The sequence below is a fragment of the Diorhabda sublineata genome, chromosome 8 (assembly GCF_026230105.1).
Source record: "Diorhabda sublineata isolate icDioSubl1.1 chromosome 8, icDioSubl1.1, whole genome shotgun sequence".
Lineage (NCBI taxonomy): Eukaryota > Metazoa > Arthropoda > Insecta > Coleoptera > Chrysomelidae > Diorhabda > Diorhabda sublineata.
Window position 1 is genome coordinate 32,690,795 of NC_079481.1, and position 24,696 is coordinate 32,715,490.

General features: G+C 28.7%; 3 protein-coding genes across 3 annotated transcripts; 2 read left to right on the top strand and 1 right to left on the bottom strand.

Moving 5' to 3' along the window:
- The first annotated feature begins 75 nt into the window (after window positions 1-75).
- Window positions 76-3,971, top strand: LOC130448226 (complex I assembly factor ACAD9, mitochondrial). Its single transcript, XM_056785505.1, has 8 exons — window positions 76-860; window positions 912-1,132; window positions 1,189-1,408; window positions 1,462-1,658; window positions 2,140-2,244; window positions 2,303-2,488; window positions 3,333-3,502; window positions 3,563-3,971. Exons 1-8 carry the CDS (start codon window positions 389-391, stop codon window positions 3,921-3,923), a joined length of 1,932 nt encoding a protein of 643 aa, XP_056641483.1. The 5' UTR covers window positions 76-388; the 3' UTR covers window positions 3,924-3,971.
- Window positions 3,972-6,151: 2,180 nt separating this feature from the next.
- On the top strand, window positions 6,152-9,507 carry LOC130448231 (leucine-rich melanocyte differentiation-associated protein-like). The gene is made up of 6 exons (XM_056785510.1): window positions 6,152-6,412; window positions 6,473-6,597; window positions 6,875-7,055; window positions 8,674-8,800; window positions 8,980-9,116; window positions 9,177-9,507. Exons 1-6 carry the CDS (start codon window positions 6,390-6,392, stop codon window positions 9,403-9,405), a joined length of 822 nt encoding a protein of 273 aa, XP_056641488.1. The 5' UTR covers window positions 6,152-6,389; the 3' UTR covers window positions 9,406-9,507.
- Window positions 9,508-11,301: 1,794 nt separating this feature from the next.
- Window positions 11,302-24,476, bottom strand: LOC130448228 (beta-galactosidase-1-like protein 3). The gene is made up of 6 exons (XM_056785506.1): window positions 24,161-24,476; window positions 15,195-15,597; window positions 14,827-15,135; window positions 14,590-14,771; window positions 12,226-12,840; window positions 11,302-11,867 (listed from the first exon to the last, which is right to left on the bottom strand). Exons 1-6 carry the CDS (start codon window positions 24,252-24,254, stop codon window positions 11,494-11,496), a joined length of 1,977 nt encoding a protein of 658 aa, XP_056641484.1. The 5' UTR covers window positions 24,255-24,476; the 3' UTR covers window positions 11,302-11,493.
- Between the last annotated feature and the right edge of the window lie 220 nt (window positions 24,477-24,696).

Sequence of the window (24,696 nt, forward strand, 5' to 3'; positions counted from 1 at the left end):
CGGTACTTAAGTTATCTATTTTTTAATACATATGAATTCCAGTATTCAAAACTAGCTTGATTCAAACTGTATGTTACTATCAAGTTTCATACGATATGTCATGTGTCTCTTAAAGTAACATATACAAAGTATATCATTAAACGAGAGTAGTACTTTGGCTGTAATTATCATATCATTGTTATAATTTTTATTTTAAATGAAAAATTCATGTTTGGGCTCTAAAATTTTACATATCACTAGAGACTAGACCGAACAGGAAAAGGATAAATTACTCGTCACACGCTAGAAAACAAACTTTGCTGTCAAATTTTTGGAAGTGTGTTCTAACCAAAATTGGCATTTAAATTTTGAATTTCATTTATTTAATAAGTAAAAAACTTCAACTAAAATGTTTATAAGACCTTCGTTATCTAATAATTTTCTTTTGAAAAGAATAATTTGGTCGGATTTAATAAGTAGTTCTGGAACCTCACAGAAATTTAGTCAACAAGTGCCTGCTGTTAAAAATTCGGAGGAATACTACGAAAAACAACTGAAAGAATTCCAAACTCTTACTAATGTAACTAAAAAAGTGAGAACGAAGAAACCACAAAAACCGCCGTTTGTGAAAAATTTCTTGTTAGGAAAATTTGATACAGATCTCCTTACCTATCCTGAATTGAATAAAAGTGATACTAAAAATTTAGAGGACACCGCTAAACTAGTACAAAATTTAATGAAACAAAATCATATGGTGGATTGTTCTTCAATGACAAAGCAATTCAGGCAGAATCTTTCAGATTTTAAAGCTATAGGACTCCAAGCAGCTCAATTAATGAACGGAATGGAGTGTAATATAACAGAAAGCTCCGTATTTTTAGGTAAGTTTCCATATTAATAGCGATATTTTAATTGAAGACGAATTATTTAAGAAAAATTATCTGAACATAAATTGAGGAATAGCATTGTAAATAATGAACAATTGGGAGTATACCTTTTAAACAAATTTGGAAATGACGAATTGAAGTTGAAATATTTAACAAAGCTGATGAATGGAGAAATTTTATCAGCTGCATGTATTTCTGAAACTACTGCTACTGATTTAAATTCTCTTCAAACTAATGCTAAATTATCTCCAGATGGTAAACAGTGGGTATGTCAATGACAAAAACTAAATTTTTAATTTTATTCAGGAAATATTTTCTTTAGATTCTAAATGGTGAAAAAACTTGTGTTGTAAATGGAAAGCTTGCGGATATTTACATAGTTTTCGCAGTAACGAAAATTATCAAAAAAGATTTATTAACAGAAACAAAATTGACGAGCTTCATTATAGATAAAGATTCTCCAGGAATAGTGATAAAGGAAATCGATTGCAAAGGAATAGAGATCGTTAACATAACTTTTAATGATACTCCAATTCCAACCTGTAAGTTTTTTCTTGTAAATATGCATAAATTTCTTTAAAATTGATTATTCTAGCGAATGTTATTGGGGAGGTTAACAAAGCTCAAAATTTATTACAATCTTTGATAACAGAATTGAGGTTAAGCATAGGTCCAATGTGTGTGACTGTATCGAAACAAATTTTAAACAATCTAATAACGGAAATTCGGAATAAATCTGATGATAAAAATTTACTACACGAAACAGATGGTATAAGAGAAAAAATAGGTGAGGTGAGTAATCAGGAAAATATTTTTAACCTTTATGAGAGAATGGGGATATTGAGTACACTTTTTTTGAAATTAAACACTTTATTAGTTTTTGAAAAAATTATGTATTACAATCAACTACAAAGAATGTTTCTCAGGTCACAATTTTAAGAATACAATCGTAAACCAGTGCCTTACTAGTTAAGAAATATGTTGAGAAAGTGTTATAAGACTTTATTTATCTTATTTGTATTGATATAAGAATAGTTTTGGAGGGAAAACAACTTCTTGTAACCAAACTTACAAAATCAAACCCCGATATTCCAAACCACCCATTTACCAAACTTCCTCACGCTTCTCTATGTGTTGAAAGTAGTTTTTTTACACTTTTTTGTAATTCCTGTAATTACCTCACTTGAAAAGTGTTACGATTACCAATTCATTAGAGTTTCTGTTATGTTTTGAATGGAAAAAACATATACAAATGCACTATATCAATTTTTAGATGATTGTTTCAATTTATGCCATGGAAAGTATCCTATATTTAACCACAGGCCTTATAGATAATTATGAAAATCAAGATATTGAAGTAGAAGCATCAATCGTTAAAGTGAGTGTGATTTTTACGTAAATGTAATACAAAAAATACAATTTTAATTAATTTTTAGGCATTTTGTTCAGATCAAACAATGAAATTGGCTACCAAAGCTTTGAATTTATTAGGAGCAAATTTCGTACGAGACTCTCATTGGCTACACCCCTTGTTCGAAGAAGCTCTAAGATTTAAAAGTTTAAATGAACCAGATGACGGTTTGAAGATTATTTTGGCTTTACTTTGTCTTCAGCATGCAGGGGTAAGAAATATACTTAAAAGAAATGAAAGGAGTTTTTAGTTTATGAAAAATTGTTTCATACCTCAATATTTGTATATTCTCCACCAAATATTTCTGTAGATTTTACATAGAATTCATATTTCACAAAATCATGAATTTTGTATCAATTTTTTCATAATTGATATGAAAATTAATGTATGAGGTGTCTTTCGAAAAATAATAAGTGAATTCAAAATATAGTAACAAAAACGGGTTTAACTAACGATATATTCTCTTATTTTACAGTTTTAAGAAATTTATATCGAAAAATCGATGATTTTTTTCATAATAGGCGTTAAAATTAATATACAAGGTGTCCTTGTAAAGTTAATATGTTGTGTATTCAAATTTAAGTGACAAAAATGACTTTAATTAATGATATACCCTCTTATATCACGGTTTCAAGGAATTTTTATCAAAAAATACGAAAATTCGATGAATTGATTCATAACTGACGTTAAAATTAATATACGAGGTGTCTTTAAGAAAGTAATACTAGGTGTATTCAAAAAATAGTAACAAAAATGACTTTAACGACATACCCTCGTATTTTATGGTTTCAAGGAATTTTCATCAAAAATGCGAAAAGTCGTTGAATTTTTCAATATTTGAAGTTAAAATTAATATACGAGGTGTCGTTGAAAAATTAATACGAGGTGTATTCAAAAAATAGTAACACCCACACGTTACCTCTTCATACCACAGTTTTTAGAAATTATGTAACTCAAAAATATCGATAACTGCATTACCTCATAGACAAAAGACAAGTTATAGGAAAAAGAAGAATAATTTAACCAACCTATTTAACGTTATCAAAATATTTTAGAAAAGTACTCATGAATTAATTGAAAAAATTAGAAACCCGGTGTCGCACATTTCCTTTGGGTTTAGAAGGATGTGGAGGAATAGAAGGAACAACGAAGACAATCCGAAATTAGATTTAGAACTGGGAGATTACCTCCATCCATCTTTAGAAAACCCTTCTAAACAATTAGAGTAAGTGATAATATTCTTTTAACACCAGGAGGTGATCATAACAAGACGATGGTTTCGTAGGTACTGCGTGAAAAGACTCGAATTTGCCTCGGAGGTGTTGTTGGTAAGGTACGGTGGTGATATTGTTAATTATCATATGGAACTTAGAAGGTTGGCCAACGTTATTGTCGACACCTACGTAACCGCAGCTTGTTTAGGAAGGGCATCGAGATCTTATTGCATAGGGGTCCAACATGGCGATGTCGAAATGTTGATGGCTTCCACTTACGCTAATTCGGCTGCGGAAAGAGTCAAATATAACGTGCTCAAAATATACGGCGGTTACTATAATACAAATGACGAGAACCATAGGTTTTTGGCTAAAAAGATATTTAAATTCAAGGAGTACTTTCCGAAACATCCTCTTACTAGGAATTTCTAATTTTTCTTATGTAGTTATTTATTAAAATGTTATGTTTAAGAAATAAAATCGTTTTATTTTCACCTAATAACTATTCCAGATAGAAAATACAACTTCCGCAAGTGCAATTATAAATTCGAAGAAATAATAAACAATTTTAATACACCTTATAACAATTAATCTATCTAAATAAAATGACTTCAACCCCAGTTGGCTTTTTTATTCAATTACCTATAAAAGTGTCGATATTTAGAATAAAAACTGTAGCTATACATGCTTGAAAATAATTTGTACTAAACTTTTTGAACCCACCTTGTAGGATTGAGTCAATGTTACAGAGAAGTAACACAAATCTTGATCTACTTCACCTCATTGCCGTTTCCGAGGTACGACAATACCACGAGTTTTCATCGATCAGCGAGAGAGTGGGTTCAGTCTGTAATAAGAAGTAGAACGACGAAAATTACGCGAAAAAACACAATTTCCCCGCGCTTTTAACGTAATAATAACGAAAACGAGTTAAAAGACTGGATATTTCTACTTTTAAGCTCATTTTTCAATATTGTGAGCACTTTATATACAAATAAAGTGATTTGCAGACATTGGTGGGTAGCGGTAGAAGATAAAGTTTGAGGTTATGTCGAGTCTAAATCAGTTCTAACCAATATAAATTACAAACGGTGTATTCCGCGACTCGGAAGGAGCTGCAAAGTTTCATTAATTAATACATAATTCGACCCCTAAATGATTAATAGCAACATTGAACACGCCATGCATGACACAATATGAAATTGCATCTTAAACGAGTTACGTTCCGTTGCGATGTAAATGAAAAATTTCCTAATCTGTTGATATAGATTACATTCGCTTCTTATAAGCTTGTTTATCTTACTACCTATTTAATTTAAACATAGTGGCGATAGTTTAACTGAAAACTGTAATGATTGGAAGCAAAATTGTAGACAAGAATGTGTCCTGAACTTTTTGAACCCACCTTGTAATATGTGTGTATACAAAACTTTTCAAATAATATGTCTTCCCCTCTTAGTAGGCTTCTACTGCCTTCAAGAATATTTATTTTAATCAAATTTCATTTTAACAGTCCAAAATTAGACACATGTAAATTAAAAATTACATATTCTATTTGAATAGGAAATAAAAACACAGTGCCAATGTTTTGATCGGAAACTGTAATGTTTGAAACCGAACTATAATTGAAAAATTTATCTACTAAACTTTATGAACCTACCTTGCAATATATGTTTTTTCAAAACTTGTCAACTAATATATCTTTGGCTCTTTTTAATATTCTTTTTTTAATTCAATTATAACTTTAAGAGCAAACATATTCAAAATATAAAAAAATGTCTTAAAGAATAAAACTTTGTTCGCGGTAGAGATCCTGAACATGATCTGTTCAATGTGATATGTGCGTTCGCTGTGCGAATATAGCATGTTCGGAATTTAAAAATCTGTGTTCATAGAGCAAAATAACTAATTCCGAACGTGTTCTAAATACGTCTAAAGTATCCTCGGACTTACGGAAAGATTTTTGTTCTATTTACTACGAACTAACCTTTTTGTTTATATATATTTATAACCAAAAATCATGATAGTTGACTTTGTAATTAAAAAATTCAAATTATTCAGTAACGTGTATATTACAGACAGTTTTCTGCTAGCTTGAATTTCAAGCTAGGAGAAAACGTTCGTAAATCGTTCGAGTAGGAACCGCGAACAAAATTAATTAGTTTTAATCAATGTTTATTCCGACAACAGTTCAAAATCATTCCAATCATACATATATCTAATTAAGAGTTCCAACCTATTTGAACTTTTCTTGCATTTGGAGTTTTGGAGGTCGAGTTTACGTAGAACAAATATCAAACGTTTAATGACAGAAATAAAGTGCTAAACTAAAACAAGGAAAAGGTTCCAATACGGTGTTTTTTTTTTCAATTTACCGCCAAATAAAGAAAAGTAACCACCAAGCTGGAACCGATAATTTTAATCGCTAGTGTGAATGATTAGAAAATAAATTCTATTTGACAAATACTGAATTTATAGCGCTTCAATCAACAATAGGGAATGGGTTAATCTAATTATTGTGCCATTAATTAAGTGCATTGAATAGGTTTAGGGAAATGAATAGTATTGATTATTAAAAATTCGATATAATAATCATACCTGAAATTTTCTTTTTATAAACCTTATTGATTATAGATAATAAGGTAAGTATATAAAATTGTATCCCTCAATATTTACTTGTTAAATACCATTATTCTATATAAACAAATTTTTATTAAACATTGTTTTATATACAACTCAACTTTTATTATAACAAAAACAAACTTGATAACTGTCAAGAATATTAGTAAAAAGTAAAGTTCAAAGCTTATCAAAATAAAGTAATTAATATTTGTTTATCAATATTGTGACCAATGTGTTTAACCATAACCATTAAAAATCAATTAGACTTATTTCAGTATGTCTGAACAATATATTTTAAAGTAGGTTTATTAATTTTAAGTCTAATATAATATATTTTCTCAATATATTTTTCTTTCTAGTTTAAATAGCGAGGATAATCCTTCATTACAAGTTGTTGGATTACATGAATTGCAGAAGAGATATTTTCAAGATGGCACTGATGAAAGTTTAAATATGACATCGCTGAGAACGTTTATTTTATTAGGTATGTATTTTTACATTTTGACACGTTCACTGTCGATTACTAATTGTTTTCTAACATATTTTTGTTCAGGTGTTAGTTTTGTATGTAAGGTTTTTTATATATACATATGTAGTATTGTTTGTTGTTGGATATTAGAAAAAAAATATTCACAATTCAAGAGATTTGTTATTGTGATTTAATTATAAGATATAAGTATTTTTCATAGGGATGAAAAAATGAATTATGTTTATTTACTATCTCAAATTAGTTATACATAACCCTACTTTTTGTTTAATAGAAAAATCATTGAGTTCAGTAACGTCTTCATCTGTAAAAAACGATGATAATGCCTACGACACTGATAACAATTTACACAGACTATCTCTAGCTCATGAGGGATTAGATTCAATGCCGAAAATATTGATTCAAGAAGTAGCACCGACAGTAAAAATTTTAGATCTCAGTTACAACGAATTTGAGTAAGTTTGTAGTGACATTTGGATTTTTGATCACACCTTGTATAAAAAACTTCGGAGGTTCCCATGTCTATCAAACTAGTCAAATTGAAATTAAAATTTATTGATTTTTATTCCACATATATTTATGCTTCAAAATCCTAAATTAATTAATTATGAACTGAAACAATGCATAACAGTTGCTAAATTGAACGTTAACATTTTATTTAAAATAAATAGTCGCTCATTTGATATTTTTAAAACAGCCAATACGCAGAACAGCAGAAACTTCTTGTGCATGTATACCAATAAAGGTATACATACACAAGAAGGTATAAAGGTATACCAATAATCGTTTGTTACAGTAAAATTATATTTAGTTTGTGAGTGTAAAAATGAGCCAAAATGAAAAAAAAACTGTAAAAAAGTGGTTAGATTGCGCGCTGTTTCTTGAATGACAGAACCAATATGGCCGTTTCCCTAATTTCCGCTCAGGATATGCATTAAATTATAACAATTTTTAGCTACTAGCTCTCATTTTTGTTCGATAAGATTAATTCCTTACAAGTCAAATCTATATATCACGAAAATGTTAATTATTTTAACCAAATTGACCTCAACTGGAGGTCTAAACTTGAACTAGTAATATCACATTCTTAATAAAATACTGTCAAATTTTAATGGCACATTTTCAAGATATAGTATCACAAAAGATGATATTTTGAAAACTATTATGAAAAAAATAATAGTAAAGCTGGAAATTTATTAGTTGTAATCTTGTTGGGAGAAAAATATTACAATTATTGTAAGAACTGTTTTCTCCTTATTCAAGTGAAATGTAGACTCATAATAATAATAATAATTTAAACAAAACGTGTTATTTATTAATAACGTGAAAATGTATATGTTGAAATTAAGTATTGCATACGAACCTAACCAATTAAGATGTAACATATTAAGTAATTGAATCTAATTTTAATAAAAATTTTATCACTTGTACTTCGTAAAAAATCCCTTGCAGTTAATTTAGTATTGTTTAAAGCCGGCAGTCTTGAGGATTTTGGAATAAATTATTAAATTAATAGAATCGTAATGTCCCACACAATATTTATTGAAAGTTATTTTAAATAATTAACAACAACTAACACTATACATAACCAAAATGACACAAAAACACGAGCACAACACAACGATATGAATCATCAAGAAAAACTACACAATGTATACCAACATCAACTTATCCAGTTTTATGTCAAATTCGCCAACTTGATATGGTTGCTGGCAGATCCATCTAGGGCTCTGAACTTTAACTACAAAAATGATTCGACCTCGAGCCATCTGTGTGAAACGTCTATAAAATAGGTGGTTTGAGATTCTGATTTAATTTGTAATCAAAGAATTTAACTATAAGAGCTAATGTTGAAGAAGCGAGCTTTGAACTCAAATTTATTTAGATTTTTATCGACAATACATATAAAGAAGGGTACGTCATAACCTACACTACAAAAAATATATATCTTGTGACATTTCGCGTGGGAGCCTCCTTAACACTGTAGATTGTGAGAGTTATTTCAATTGCAAGTTCCTGATTTTATACAGGGTGTGCTAGAACTAATTTAATTTATTTGCTACTTCCTTTTAGCTCTTTAAACTTCTTAACGGAGTTTATCAATTTAAATTCATTGATTTGCGATCATAATAATATCCGTGCTAATTCTTGTATACCATTTATGCCTAATTTAGAATTGTTGTGGATGAATTATTGCCAAGTAAGTGATTTAATTGTATCTTTTTGACGTTGTGTTACTTCTAAATTATATTTTGTGTGTTAACGAAATTTTTAGGTTATGTTGACATTTTGATTTCTATAATTATTAAGAATAATTTATTATATTCGCCAAAAACACGATTTTAACATTTTTTTCATTTCTTTTTCTCAAATTTTTAGACTTACGATATATTTCACTTAATATGTAAAATCAGTTGTTCCTGTCCAAATTTAAAGTACCTGTCGCTAATGGGGAATCCCGGAATACAAACTTTCTTATTTAACAGGGTGTCCAACTCAGAACGAACGAGATATAGGTGAAAATAAAAATTGTTCATGTCATATTCTTATCATCCGAACAATGGAAATTTTTGTAGGTTATTTACGATATCGCTATTTCCATGTTTACGGCACTTGGACGATCAAATTGTTTCGAAAGAAGAACGGCAGAGGTCGCATAAATTATATCATAAAAACGTTATTGATGTGCAAGCTGCCAGAGCCATGCCGAATTCTTTACAACGGGTAACCTGCAGTAGTAGGCTCTCGACAATTTTATCTCGTCTACGTGGATTAAAAAACGAGACAAAAAATTTAATTGTGTAGTATTTATTGTTGTTATTGAATGTTTTATGTATTTTGAGTACCGTTGAATATAAATAATTTGTTACTATTGCTGAATATTTTAATAAAGTGATTTTTCCATTATTTAGTTTTATATTTCCCTTTATCTCTTTAAAGAACAAATCTCCTCTATTTCCTACTCTACTTACCCCTATATAATTACTCGAGTTCAATATGGTCATTGAATTAATAGTTTATTACTTCAAATTCGATGGATTTGGTGTAACTATATCTCAATGAACTGAATAATGATGTAATGGAAGACATTAAACAAAAAGAAGAAGTAAAATGTCAGTGGGAATATTTTTTAGGCATTATAATTTGTAAATTGTGTTGTAATTTGAAGAATTGAAATTAGTTTTGTAACGTTTCTTAATGTGTTAGCAGCTGTTCTTTAACCACCATTTTTTAAACTTATCCAAAACATGTGTTCATTGACAGAACAAAAAGAAAATCAGTTAACGAACTTAATTCAAATACTAGTTATAGTTGTAATAAGTGTTTTATGTTATTTTGAATAACATATTCAACCGAGTAAGTACCTCAATAAGTATGTTTAACTGAACTAATAATCCGTGTCTGCCTTTATATGTGTACTAAGTGAGTGCTTCTTGGTCCAAAAAAATGAGTCCACAAATGTGTTATTTTGAAGCGTCCAAAAAAAAATTGTCAAGAATTTTATGAAATCATATACCGGGTACGGTTGAAAGAAACCTAATATTATCAATTTTGGAAACACAGTAAAAGTTAGAAAAGTGAGTCAAAGTTTCAGATCTAGTTTTACACAAAAAAAATCTTTGAAGTTCGTTGCTACTACTGATATTTACAAGTAAGGGTAACTACAGCTTAAGGGATGATAGATAATTACAGCTTTACAAAAAACTACCTAAGAAATTGCGATTTTTTTACATGGAAGTTTGAAAATTTATGAATTTCATTAACAAAAAATTTTTCAATGTTTTTACAACTTATGATATATTAAAATTTTATTTTAACCATCTATCTTAATGGAAAGTTTTTACTATTCACTGAAGTAGCATTTGAAAAAAATTTCTTCGAGCTAAGTGATTGAAAATATTTATATACATCAAAATTCATAATTTTTCAAACATGTTTGCCTTTTTTTCACTTTTCAGCCAAGTATGTTTTTTCAAAGCTGTAATAATCATCCCTTAAGCTTTAATAACCCTTCATTAATCTCTGTAATATCGAAAAACTTGCTAGGACAATTTTTGTGTAAATTGGAAAGATATACAACTTTTAATTTGTTCCTACCTCTTACTATTTTCCTTGAAATCAGGCTTTTTATTAATTTTTCTCCCTTTCTAGGGTATGAATCTAAAAAATTATTTATACTTGACACTTCAGGACAACTTGAGCTGAAAATTCAGGAACTTAATCATAACTTGCATTTGATGGCCAATTTTCTTGGATCATTCAGCTTCTTCTAAAATCCACTTTTTTTGAAAGTTTTCTGTGCACAGTTAATTGAAGTGAAGTGGGTTAGAATCAGTATTGTTCTGAGCATATTAAACCATGTGAAAATGTGTGATTAACTAAATTAATAATTAGTGTCTGTGTCATGGATATACGTCCAATGAAGTATTTCAACTACAAAATTTGTTTCTTCTATTATTTCTTCTGTTTTGTGATGAATAATCAAATGAAGTGGGGTTAGGTGAAAACTGATAATAGAATGCTTCCTATTATTAGTGAGAAACAATGAAAAGATTAAGAAGAAATGGATTACTGTTTATGTGTATTGTACATTGAGTAATCAAGTAAGTAATAATACCTTTTTTCCATTCTATCTTCTTTTTTAACTCACATTATTTTAAAGTTTTCTCTTTGTATGATTTACTCAATCACAAACCAATATTTTTTGTACTGAGTTTCAATCAATGTTGCCAGTGCTACTTAGGTACTTTATGTATATAAGCATGTGGCATACAATTTAATTTTTGTAAGTTATGTTTTCCGATTAAATTATTAAAGAAGAAACCAGCAGTTCCAAATTTTTGATTGTTACAGTTTAGGTCAATATAAAAAGATCTAAATTCAAATTTTTTATTACTGATTCGAATAAATTTGTTTATCGCTAAATACCAACTTATCGCTAGCTTTGAAATGCTCAAATACAACAATATGATTATCACCTTCATGCAAAAACGGCGCTGGTAGATACAAAGTTTGTTGAGGACCTAACATAAAATACTTTCCAACGGGAAAACCGTTTACTATAACCAGACCTTTAACCCATTCTCTCATATCGATATATGTATCTCTTATATCCGTTCCAAGATTTAGAGTTGCTCCGTATAAAGCAGGACCTACTTTCGAATCAAATGATTTCCAAGAGGAAAGATTGTCGTTCCACTGTTTTTTGAATTCCAGAGGTACGATCTTCCAGTTTAAGACTTGTTTATCGTTGAAATAAACATCCCCTACAATTATTTTTAACAATTTTTCAAAAATAGAATCTATTAGCAGATATTTAATTATGAAGCACTGTAATAGCTTAAATTTCGATAAAAAGAATGATAGTAAGACTGCTATTCGCTGATAGCAACAATTATTAATCTGTGTACAGGATCGGTGGACTGAGAAGGAACGTTTCAACGAATGGAACTGAAACTGTTATTAATAATAAGAATAGAGATGGAAGATGACACTTTTAAGTTTATTATATGATCAACGAACTGAAAGAATACGATCGGAAGAAGTAGAAGTTGCGAATGAAGAAGCGTTGGGTTTCAAAAGTTATTCTAGATTAACAGAAATCCATCTAAAATGGTTTCTTACCTTGCCACAATCCTTTCAACGTTCGGTTATACTGGAAAATGGTACCGCCGTTCATCCTTCCCCATTCCTCTACAATTATATCAACGGTAGCATCTTGAATTGCTTCTCGATTTATAATTAAAGTGGAATTTTCCAATCTCCAATATCCGAAACCGTCTAAATCTGCAGAAGATTCTAGCGCGGGTGAAACTAAAACACCATTAACCAAAACCACGACGGTATCACAGACGTGTCCTCCAATTTTCAAGACGGTTCCGGCTTCCAAATCTATATTTTCCTTACGATAAACTATATACCCATAACTTTGACCGGAATTCGAGTTTATGTCGAGCATCTCCATCGCCGTTAAGTTCTCGCTTTCTAACACCATCGGCGGTTCGTTGGCGATAACGTCGCCAAGTTTGATTTGGCGATTGATGGCGATGTTCTGATAAGCAATACGAGCAAGTATTTCCGGAGGTGTTGGTAGACGGGTTTTTATAGGATTATAAACAGACAAAATGTTTCGAACGTCGAAAAATTTCTGTCTATAATCGCCCGCCTCATCTAAAGGCGCGTCGTAATCGTAACTGGTAGTCATTGGAAGGAATCCGGAGTTATCTAATAGCTCGTTATCTAGAAAAGAATAAAAGATACTAAGAAGCGTAGAAATCATGTAGCCGACTTCATTATTGTAGTTTGGCACGAAGACTTTTTATTCGAAGAAAGGAAACAAGGAAGAACAACGCTGTTTAGTCTGGAAGCTATTAATCGTTGTCCACCGTGTCCGTAGACAAACCAGTGTAGCCACGGCCTCCGCATTTTTGTTTTGCCGTAGAAATAGAGCAACGGATTGTTGTGAAATTGAAAACTGCTGCTGAAACTAATAATTTATTGAAACCAGTGTATAGTGATGGTGTTGAAGACGATTCACGTTTGTGCAAAACTTTTGCGTACAATCCTAACATTCGAACAACGAGAAACTCGCGAAATTATTTGTTTTGACACTTTGAATGCGATTGAAAATGACTCAAACTTATTAGAAAAGGTAACGAATCGAATTTGAATTGAAAGGAACAAGCTTTGAGTCCGTCGAAGCCGTGAAAGAAAAAGCGACGCGCGTTTTGGAAGGAACTGACATAAAACGACTTCCCGCACCTTTTTGAACAATGGAAGCTTCGCACGGAGCGATTTAGGGATAGAAAAGGGGTTTATATAAGAGAACGTTTATATGGCAATTATAGAGGTGTGTAACAAGGGTGAATTCGTGGAAACAATGGGTTGTGTACAGTGGTGTTTTTCAAGCAACTACCGCCATCTCTAGGTCAGACCAGGGACCATCCTCGTACCTTTATCGACTAGAAAGCCGGAGTGCTGACTTTACAACACAATAAAATGAAAATTTGCGCCCGAAATTCCCAAGTTTCAGACCACTTCATTCGCTCGCGCGTACGCAGAGGGTTTTGGAAAAGATCAAATCGATACCTGCCACTTTCAAAGATCGACCTTGTGATTTATAGCATAGCAAAACAGATTCTGTCACGTCCGGTTACAATTGTAGCTTTGATTACGTTTGGGAGGATCGAGATTTCGTAACAACATTATCGGTGTTCCAACCTTTAGACTAAGTCTATGTGCCGGGAAACCTGGAGGATTGAGCGTGTTTGCATCATCAACTTGTAACACAGAATCCATAGATCGAAACTCCATGCATTCTCCATCAAATGAATTTAATCCTTTTCAAAGAAATCAAAAAGACATTTCCAAAAACGGGGAAATTAGTTTTTGGATATTCACGCGGTACCCATTTCTAAACAAGAATCGCTTTGATATCCCATTTCGTCATGAAGAATTGCTAAATATATGGTTCCGTAATAAAAATGTTTGTTCTACACTTTGAACCTTTTCCAAATCGAATTTTGAAAATCGCAGAAATTTGTTTGTTAGCTATTTGTACGAAGAATGTTTTAGTGCAAAAACGAAGTCGATATTTCAATTGGCGGCCGAGAAAAACGAAAAAATCGTTTTACACCTTTCGAAATCGAAATTTCAATGTCTCTATCTGTAATAGCCTCGGCTGGAAGTTGATGAGTGATTCAATCAGTCAGTCAGGACATCCTCTTTTATAGATATAGAGATAAGTCTGCTTGTAAAATAGTTTCAACGGAGATTCATGGATGGGCCTTCTGTCAGTCTCGCTAATCAACTACTCCGCTTAAACAGACGCCAAATACGACTAAAGATTCCATTTTTAACCAAATATTTTGTAATAGAAGAAGCAGAAAGATCAAAGGAAACAAACCCGACAGTCGCAATTAATCCGAGGAGAAAGTTGTAGCTGGAAAGACCAGATCAAGATCTGGAAACGAAAGTTATTAGTCTTACTTAGTATAGCTCCATTTCCGAAACCAAAATTACAACCACCATGGAACATATAGATATTGACAGAAGCCGGATATTTGACGATAGCTTCATAAACACTCTTCACATATTCAGGAGTTCTAGTTTGATGTTTATTTGTCCAATAATCGTACCATCCAATCCAAAATTCCATCACCATTAAAGGTCTAAAAATAGCGTTGTCTCTTATAAACACACCGGCAAATATTCGTCGTACGTTACTTATCGGGTTGTAGCTGCTTTAGTTTATTAAAATACGGTTCCGGCGAATCCCCGAAATTAGCCGTTTGAAGAAGTACGCCAGGTAAAGTACCAGAATCTCCACGTCCGATTGGATTGTCTGAAGTTACCAGCAGCTCAACAATACCGTTATCTAAATATAATTGCCGAAGTATTTCCAAATAATTTCGAGACGGGGCGAAATTTTGGTAACCGGTATATCCGTATTCATTTTCTATTTGAAACGCTACAATTGGACCTCCTTTCGTGAACTGATACTTCGCCAGAATCGGTAAAAGTACATTGTAGTATCTGCAAAATAAAACACTCGTTGTTGTCAGTCGACGTGTTAATAATAAATTCGTACGCACCTGGAAACGTATTTGATATAATTTGCTTCGTCGGTTCTGAATCCCATTGGTTTTTCCCGTAACAACCAACTGGGAAACGCCGCAAAATTATATTCGGCGCTTATAAACGGTCCGGGTCTCAAAATAACGAACAAATCTTCACTCTGCGCCAATTGAAGGAATTCCTCGATATACAAGAAGTCTTGCATTTCAGAACCCCCTCCGCCAAAATCATAACTACCGTTTTGGTATTCGTGTAAATTCCAAGGAATGTACGTTTCGACTGTATTCAAACCAGCGGAACGAACTTGGGCTAACCTAGTTTTCCAATACGCCCTTGGATTGCGAAAGTAATGAACGGAACCACTGTAGAGGAAGATGGGTTTTTCATTGAGAAAGAAATGTGTTTCGTTAGTTGATATTCCTAAGAAAAAACGAAACCTACAAGTTATGCAACCCATTACACGTCTTTGTAATGATAGTTGCCCAAATTCTTGATTTAATTATTTACTAAAACATACCTGACAGCCTAAAAATGTTTAATATTCATAGTTTCTACGTAAGTATGAGGACTTTTAACAAAAAAAAAATAAAATTTTTGCTAAAATAAACCAAATTCTCATTTTTTATTTACAATATACAATTGAATACGATGTAATTAATAGTAAAAGTTATGCAACCCATTATACGTCTTTGTAATGATAGTTGCCCAAATTCTTGATTTAATTATTTACTAAAACATACCTCACAGCCCAAAAATGTTTAATATTCATAGTTTCTACGTAAATTTGAGGACTTTTAACAAAACAAAAATATAATTTTTGCTAAAATAAAGCTAATTCTCATTTTTTATTTACAATATACAATTGAATACGAAGTAATTAATACTAAAAGTTATGCAACCCATTATACGTCTTTGTAATGATAGTTGCCCAAATTCTTGATTTAATTATTTACTAAAACATACCTCACAGCCCAAAAATGTTTAATATTCATAGTTTCTACGTAAGTATGAGGACTTTTAACAAAAAAAAAATATAATTTTTGCTAAAATAAAGCTAATTCTCATTTTTTATTTACAATATACAATTGAATACGAAGTAATTAATACTAAAAGTTATGCAACCCATTATACGTCTTTGTAATGATAGTTGCCCAAATTCTTGATTTAATTATTTACTAAAACATACCTCACAGCCCAAAAATGTTTAACATTCATAGTTTCTACGTAGATTTGAGGACTTTTAACAAAACAAAAATATAATTTTTGCTAAAATAAAGCTAATTCTCATTTTTTATTTACAATATACAATTGAATACGAAGTAATTAATACTAAAAGTTATGCAACCCATTATACGTCTTTGTAATGATAGTTGCCCAAATTCTTGATTTAATTATTTACTAAAACATACCTCACAGCCCAAAAATGTTTAACATTCATAGTTTCTACGTAGATTTGAGGACTTTTAACAAAACAAAAATATAATTTTTGCTAAAATAAAGCTAATTCTCATTTTTTATTTACAATATACAATTGAATACGAAGTAATTAATACTAAAAGTTATGCAACCCATTATACGTCTTTGTAATGATAGTTGCCCAAATTCTTGATTTAATTATTTACTAAAACATACCTCACAGCCCAAAAATGTTTAACATTCATAGTTTCTACGTAGATTTGAGGACTTTTAACAAAACAAAAATATAATTTTTGCTAAAATAAAGCTAATTCTCATTTTTTATTTACAATATACAATTGAATACGAAGTAATTAATACTAAAAGTTATGCAACCCATTATACGTCTTTGTAATGATAGTTGCCCAAATTCTTGATTTAATTATTTACTAAAACATACCTCACAGCCCAAAAATGTTTAATATTCATAGTTTCTACGTAAATTTGAGGACTTTTAACAAAACAAAAATATAATTTTTGCTAAAATAAAGCTAATTCTCATTTTTTATTTACAATATACAATTGAATACGAAGTAATTAATACTAAAAGTTATGCAACCCATTATACGTCTTTGTAATGGTAGTTGCCCAAATTCTTGATTTAATTATTTACTAAAACATACCTCACAGCCCAAAAATGTTTAACATTCATAGTTTCTACGTAGATTTGAGGACTTTTAACAAAACAAAAATATAATTTTTGCTAAAATAAAGCTAATTCTCATTTTTTATTTACAATATACAATTGAATACGAAGTAATTAATACTAAAAGTTATGCAACCCATTATACGTCTTTGTAATGATAGTTGCCCAAATTCTTGATTTAATTATTTACTAAAACATACCTCACAGCCCAAAAATGTTTAATATTCATAGTTTCTACGTAAGTATGAGGACTTTTAACAAAAAAAAAATATAATTTTTGCTAAAATAAAGCTAATTCTCATTTTTTATTTACAATATACAATTGAATACGAAGTAATTAATACTAAAAGTTATGCAACCCATTATACGTCTTTGTAATGGTAGTTGCCCAAATTCTTGATTTAATTATTTACTAAAACATACCTCACAGCCCAAAAATGTTTAATATTCATAGTTTCTACGTAAATTTGAGGACTTTTAACAAAACAAAAATATAATTTTTGCTAAAATAAAGCTAATTCTCATTTTTTATTTACAATATACAATTGAATACGAAGTAATTAATACTAAAAGTTATGCAACCCATTATACGTCTTTGTAATGATAGTTGCCCAAATTCTTGATTTAATTATTTACTAAAACATACCTCACAGCCCAAAAATGTTTAATATTCATAGTTTCTACGTAGATTTGAGGACTTTTAACAAAACAAAAATATAATTTTTGCTAAAATAAAGCTAATTCTCATTTTTTATTTACAATATACAATTGAATACGAAGTAATTAATACTAAAAGTTATGCAACCCATTATACGTCTTTGTAATGATAGTTGCCCAAATTCTTGATTTAATTATTTACTAAAACATACCTCACAGCCCAAAAATGTTTAACATTCATAGTTTCTACGTAGATTTGAGGACTTTTAACAAAACAAAAATATAATTTTTGCTAAAATAAAGCTAATTCTCATTTTTTATTTACAATATACAATTGAATACGAAGTAATTAATACTAAAAGTTATGCAACCCATTATACGTCTTTGTAATGATAGTTGCCCAAATTCTTGATTTAATTATTTACTAAAACATACCTCACAGCCCAAAAATGTTTAACATTCATAGTTTCTACGTAGATTTGAGGACTTTTAACAAAACAAAAATATAATTTTTGCTAAAATAAAGCTAATTCTCATTTTTTATTTACAATATACAATTGAATACGAAGTAATTAATACTAAAAGTTATGCAACCCATTATACGTCTTTGTAATGATAGTTGCCCAAATTCTTGATTTAATTATTTACTAAAACATACCTCACAGCCCAAAAATGTTTAACATTCATAGTTTCTACGTAGATTTGAGGACTTTTAACAAAACAAAAATATAATTTTTGCTAAAATAAAGCTAATTCTCATTTTTTATTTACAATATACAATTGAATACGAAGTAATTAATACTAAAAGTTATGCAACCCATTATACGTCTTTGTAATGATAGTTGCCCAAATTCTTGATTTAATTATTTACTAAAACATACCTCACAGCCCAAAAATGTTTAATATTCATAGTTTCTACGTAGATTTGAGGACTTTTAACAAAACAAAAATATAATTTTTGCTAAAATAAAGCTAATTCTCATTTTTTATTTACAATATACAATTGAATACGAAGTAATTAATACTAAAAGTTATGCAACCCATTATACGTCTTTGTAATGATAGTTGCCCAAATTCTTGATTTAATTATTTACTAAAACATACCTCACAGCCCAAAAATGTTTAACATTCATAGTTTCTACGTAGATTTGAGGACTTTTAACAAAACAAAAATATAATTTTTGCTAAAATAAAGCTAATTCTCATTTTTTATTTACAATATACAATTGAATACGAAGTAATTAATACTAAAAGTTATGCAACCCATTATACGTCTTTGTAATGATAGTTGCCCAAATTCTTGATTTAATTATTTACTAAAACATACCTCACAGCCCAAAAATGTTTAATATTCATAGTTTCTACGTAAATTTGAGGACTTTTAACAAAACAAAAATATAATTTTTGCTAAAATAAAGCTAATTCTCATTTTTTATTTACAATATACAATTGAATACGAAGTAATTAATACTAAAAGTTATGCAACCCATTATACGTCTTTGTAATGATAGTTGCCCAAATTCTTGATTTAATTATTTACTAAAACATACCTCACAGCCCAAAAATGTTTAATATTCATAGTTTCTACGTAAGTATGAGGACTTTTAACAAAAAAAAAATATAATTTTTGCTAAAATAAAGCTAATTCTCATTTTTTATTTACAATATACAATTGAATACGAAGTAATTAATACTAAAAGTTATGCAACCCATTATACGTCTTTGTAATGGTAGTTGCCCAAATTCTTGATTTAATTATTTACTAAAACATACCTCACAGCCCAAAAATGTTTAATATTCATAGTTTCTACGTAAATTTGAGGACTTTTAACAAAACAAAAATATAATTTTTGCTAAAATAAAGCTAATTCTCATTTTTTATTTACAATATACAATTGAATACGAAGTAATTAATACTAAAAGTTATGCAACCCATTATACGTCTTTGTAATGATAGTTGCCCAAATTCTTGATTTAATTATTTACTAAAACATACCTCACAGCCTAAAAATGTTTAATATTCATAGTTTCTACGTAAGTATGAGGACTTTTAACAAAAAAAAAATATAATTTTTGCTAAAATAAAACCAATTCTCATTTTTTATTTACAATATATAATTGAATACGAAGTAATTAATAGTATAAGTTATGCAACCCATTATACGTCTTTGTAATGATAGTTGCCCAAATTCTTGATTTAATTATTTACTAAAACATACCTCACAGCCCAAAAATGTTTAATATTCATAGTTTCTACGTAAATTTGAGGACTTTTAACAAAACAAAAATATAATTTTTGCTAAAATAAAGCTAATTCTCATTTTTTATTTACAATATACAATTGAATACGAAGTAATTAATAGTAAAAGTTATGCAACCCATTATACGTCTTTGTAATGATAGTTGCCCAAATTCTTGATTTAATTATTTACTAAAACATACCTCACAGCCCAAAAATGTTTAATATTCATAGTTTCTACGTAAGTATGAGGACTTTTAACAAAAAAAAAATATAATTTTTGCTAAAATAAAACCAATTCTCATTTTTTATTTACAATATATAATTGAATACGAAGTAATTAATAGTATAAGTTATGCAACCCATTATACGTCTTTGTAATGATAGTTGCCCAAATTCTTGATTTAATTATTTACTAAAACATACCTCACAGCCCAAAAATGTTTAATATTCATAGTTTCTACGTAAATTTGAGGACTTTTAACAAAACAAAAATATAATTTTTGCTAAAATAAAGCTAATTCTCATTTTTTATTTACAATATACAATTGAATACGAAGTAATTAATAGTAAAAGTTATGCAACCCATTATACGTCTTTGTAATGATAGTTGCCCAAATTCTTGATTTAATTATTTACTAAAACATACCTCACAGCCCAAAAATGTTTAATATTCATAGTTTCTACGTAAATTTGAGGACTTTTAACAAAACAAAAATATAATTTTTGCTAAAATAAAGCTAATTCTCATTTTTTATTTACAATATACAATTGAATACGAAGTAATTAATACTAAAAGTTATGCAACCCATTATACGTCTTTGTAATGATAGTTGCCCAAATTCTTGATTTAATTATTTACTAAAACATACCTCACAGCCCAAAAATGTTTAACATTCATAGTTTCTACGTAGATTTGAGGACTTTTAACAAAACAAAAATATAATTTTTGCTAAAATAAAGCTAATTCTCATTTTTTATTTACAATATACAATTGAATACGAAGTAATTAATACTAAAAGTTATGCAACCCATTATACGTCTTTGTAATGATAGTTGCCCAAATTCTTGATTTAATTATTTACTAAAACATACCTCACAGCCCAAAAATGTTTAACATTCATAGTTTCTACGTAGATTTGAGGACTTTTAACAAAACAAAAATATAATTTTTGCTAAAATAAAGCTAATTCTCATTTTTTATTTACAATATACAATTGAATACGAAGTAATTAATAGTAAAAGTTATGCAACCCATTATACGTCTTTGTAATGATAGTTGCCCAAATTCTTGATTTAATTATTTACTAAAACATACCTCACAGCCCAAAAATGTTTAATATTCATAGTTTCTACGTAAGTATGAGGACTTTTAACAAAAAAAAAATATAATTTTTGCTAAAATAAAACCAATTCTCATTTTTTATTTACAATATATAATTGAATACGAAGTAATTAATAGTATAAGTTATGCAACCCATTATACGTCTTTGTAATGATAGTTGCCCAAATTCTTGATTTAATTATTTACTAAAACATACCTCACAGCCCAAAAATGTTTAATATTCATAGTTTCTACGTAAATTTGAGGACTTTTAACAAAACAAAAATATAATTTTTGCTAAAATAAAGCTAATTCTCATTTTTTATTTACAATATACAATTGAATACGAAGTAATTAATACTAAAAGTTATGCAACCCATTATACGTCTTTGTAATGATAGTTGCCCAAATTCTTGATTTAATTATTTACTAAAACATACCTCACAGCCCAAAAATGTTTAATATTCATAGTTTCTACGTAGATTTGAGGACTTTTAACAAAACAAAAATATAATTTTTGCTAAAATAAAGCTAATTCTCATTTTTTATTTACAATATACAATTGAATACGAAGTAATTAATAGTAAAAGTTATGCAACCCATTATACGTCTTTGTAATGATAGTTGCCCAAATTCTTGATTTAATTATTTACTAAAACATACCTCACAGCCCAAAAATGTTTAACATTCATAGTTTCTACGTAGATTTGAGGACTTTTAACAAAACAAAAATATAATTTTTGCTAAAATAAAGCTAATTCTCATTTTTTATTTACAATATACAATTGAATACGAAGTAATTAATACTAAAAGTTATGCAACCCATTATACGTCTTTGTAATGATAGTTGCCCAAATTCTTGATTTAATTATTTACTAAAACATACCTCACAGCCCAAAAATGTTTAATATTCATAGTTTCTACGTAAATTTGAGGACTTTTAACAAAACAAAAATATAATTTTTGCTAAAATAAAGCTAATTCTCATTTTTTATTTACAATATACAATTGAATACGAAGTAATTAATACTAAAAGTTATGCAACCCATTATACGTCTTTGTAATGATAGTTGCCCAAATTCTTGATTTAATTATTTACTAAAACATACCTCACAGCCCAAAAATGTTTAACATTCATAGTTTCTACGTAGATTTGAGGACTTTTAACAAAACAAAAATATAATTTTTGCTAAAATAAAGCTAATTCTCATTTTTTATTTACAATATACAATTGAATACGAAGTAATTAATAGTAAAAGTTATGCAACCCATTATACGTCTTTGTAATGATAGTTGCCCAAATTCTTGATTTAATTATTTACTAAAACATACCTCACAGCCCAAAAATGTTTAACATTCATAGTTTCTACGTAGATTTGAGGACTTTTAACAAAACAAAAATATAATTTTTGCTAAAATAAAGCTAATTCTCATTTTTTATTTACAATATACAATTGAATACGAAGTAATTAATACTAAAAGTTATGCAACCCATTATACGTCTTTGTAATGATAGTTGCCCAAATTCTTGATTTAATTATTTACTAAAACATACCTCACAGCCCAAAAATGTTTAACATTCATAGTTTCTACGTAGATTTGAGGACTTTTAACAAAACAAAAATATAATTTTTGCTAAAATAAAGCTAATTCTCATTTTTTATTTACAATATACAATTGAATACGAAGTAATTAATACTAAAAGTTATGCAACCCATTATACGTCTTTGTAATGATAGTTGCTCACATTCTTAATTTAATTATTTACCAAAACATATTTGACAGCCTAAAAATGTTTAATATTCAAAGTTTCTATGTAAGTATGAGGACTTTTAACAAAAAAAAAATAAAATTTTTGCTAAAATAAACCTAATTCTCATTTTTTATTTACAATATACAATTGAATACGAAGTAATTAATAGGAAAAGTTATGCAACCCATTATACGTCTTTGTAATGATAGTTGCTCACATTCTTAATTTAATTATTTACCAAAACATATTTGACAGCCTAAAAATGTTTAATATTCATAGTTTCTACGTAGATTTGAGGACTTTTAACAAAACAAAAATATAATTTTTGCTAAAATAAACCTAATTCTCATTTTTTATTTACAATATACAATTGAATACGAAGTAATTAATAGTAAAAGTTATGCAACCCATTATACGTCTTTGTAATGATAGTTGCCCAAATTCTTGATTTAATTATTTACCAAAACATACCTCACAGCCTAAAAATGTTTAATATTCAAAGTTTCTATGTAAGTATGAGGACTTTTAACAAAAAAAAAATAAAATTTTTGCTAAAATAAACCTAATTCTCATTTTTTATTTACAATATACGATTGAATACGAAGTAATTAATACTAAAAGTTATGCAACCCATTATACGTCAATGTAATACTGGTTGCTAATGCTGCTAGAATTTACTTGTCTAAATGTTTTGATTATTTATAACTAATTATATTATCCATTGCATGGAAAACTAAGCATTTATCAGTGGCACGTCAAGTAATAATAATCGTACTGAAGTTTTTATCACGTAAAAAAAACTTTATTTCGAAATAAATTACTTTTGAATTATTAAATAAATAAACGAAATAAAAATTATTAAAATTGGAATTACAAATAATATATTTTAAATTTAGTGTAAAAACGCACCCGAAACTATTCCTGAAGATGTGTAATATTCATAGTTTGTTGGTAGATCCGTAGATCCTAAACAATTCACGAACAATATAAAAATCAGTAACATATTTCGATTCGATCAAAATTATAATTCACCCGAGATTCATATATATATATTTCCTATTCTGATTTTATAGTCTGAGAGATAGATTTTTTTTATTTATACATATTTTCATTACATTTTCTTAATTATATTATTAATTCAGAAAAGAAATTTCACATAACGATGATTAACTTCAACATTTTGGTGGAATTGTTTTGTATATCTTTTTCATATCATTTGATCGTGATTCTTTCTATTGTACGTCAATCAGGTTGTGAACTGATCGCTTTTAAACGTCCGGAACCATAGATAAATATAATATAATTAGAGTCAAATGGAGATGAGTTTGTATAAAGTGAATATAAATTCATATATTATGAATTAGCAGTAACTCGAGCTTACAACAAATCAACGATAATAAATAATACTATAAGTTACCTTACTATTTTATAGTCCAAATATTAAG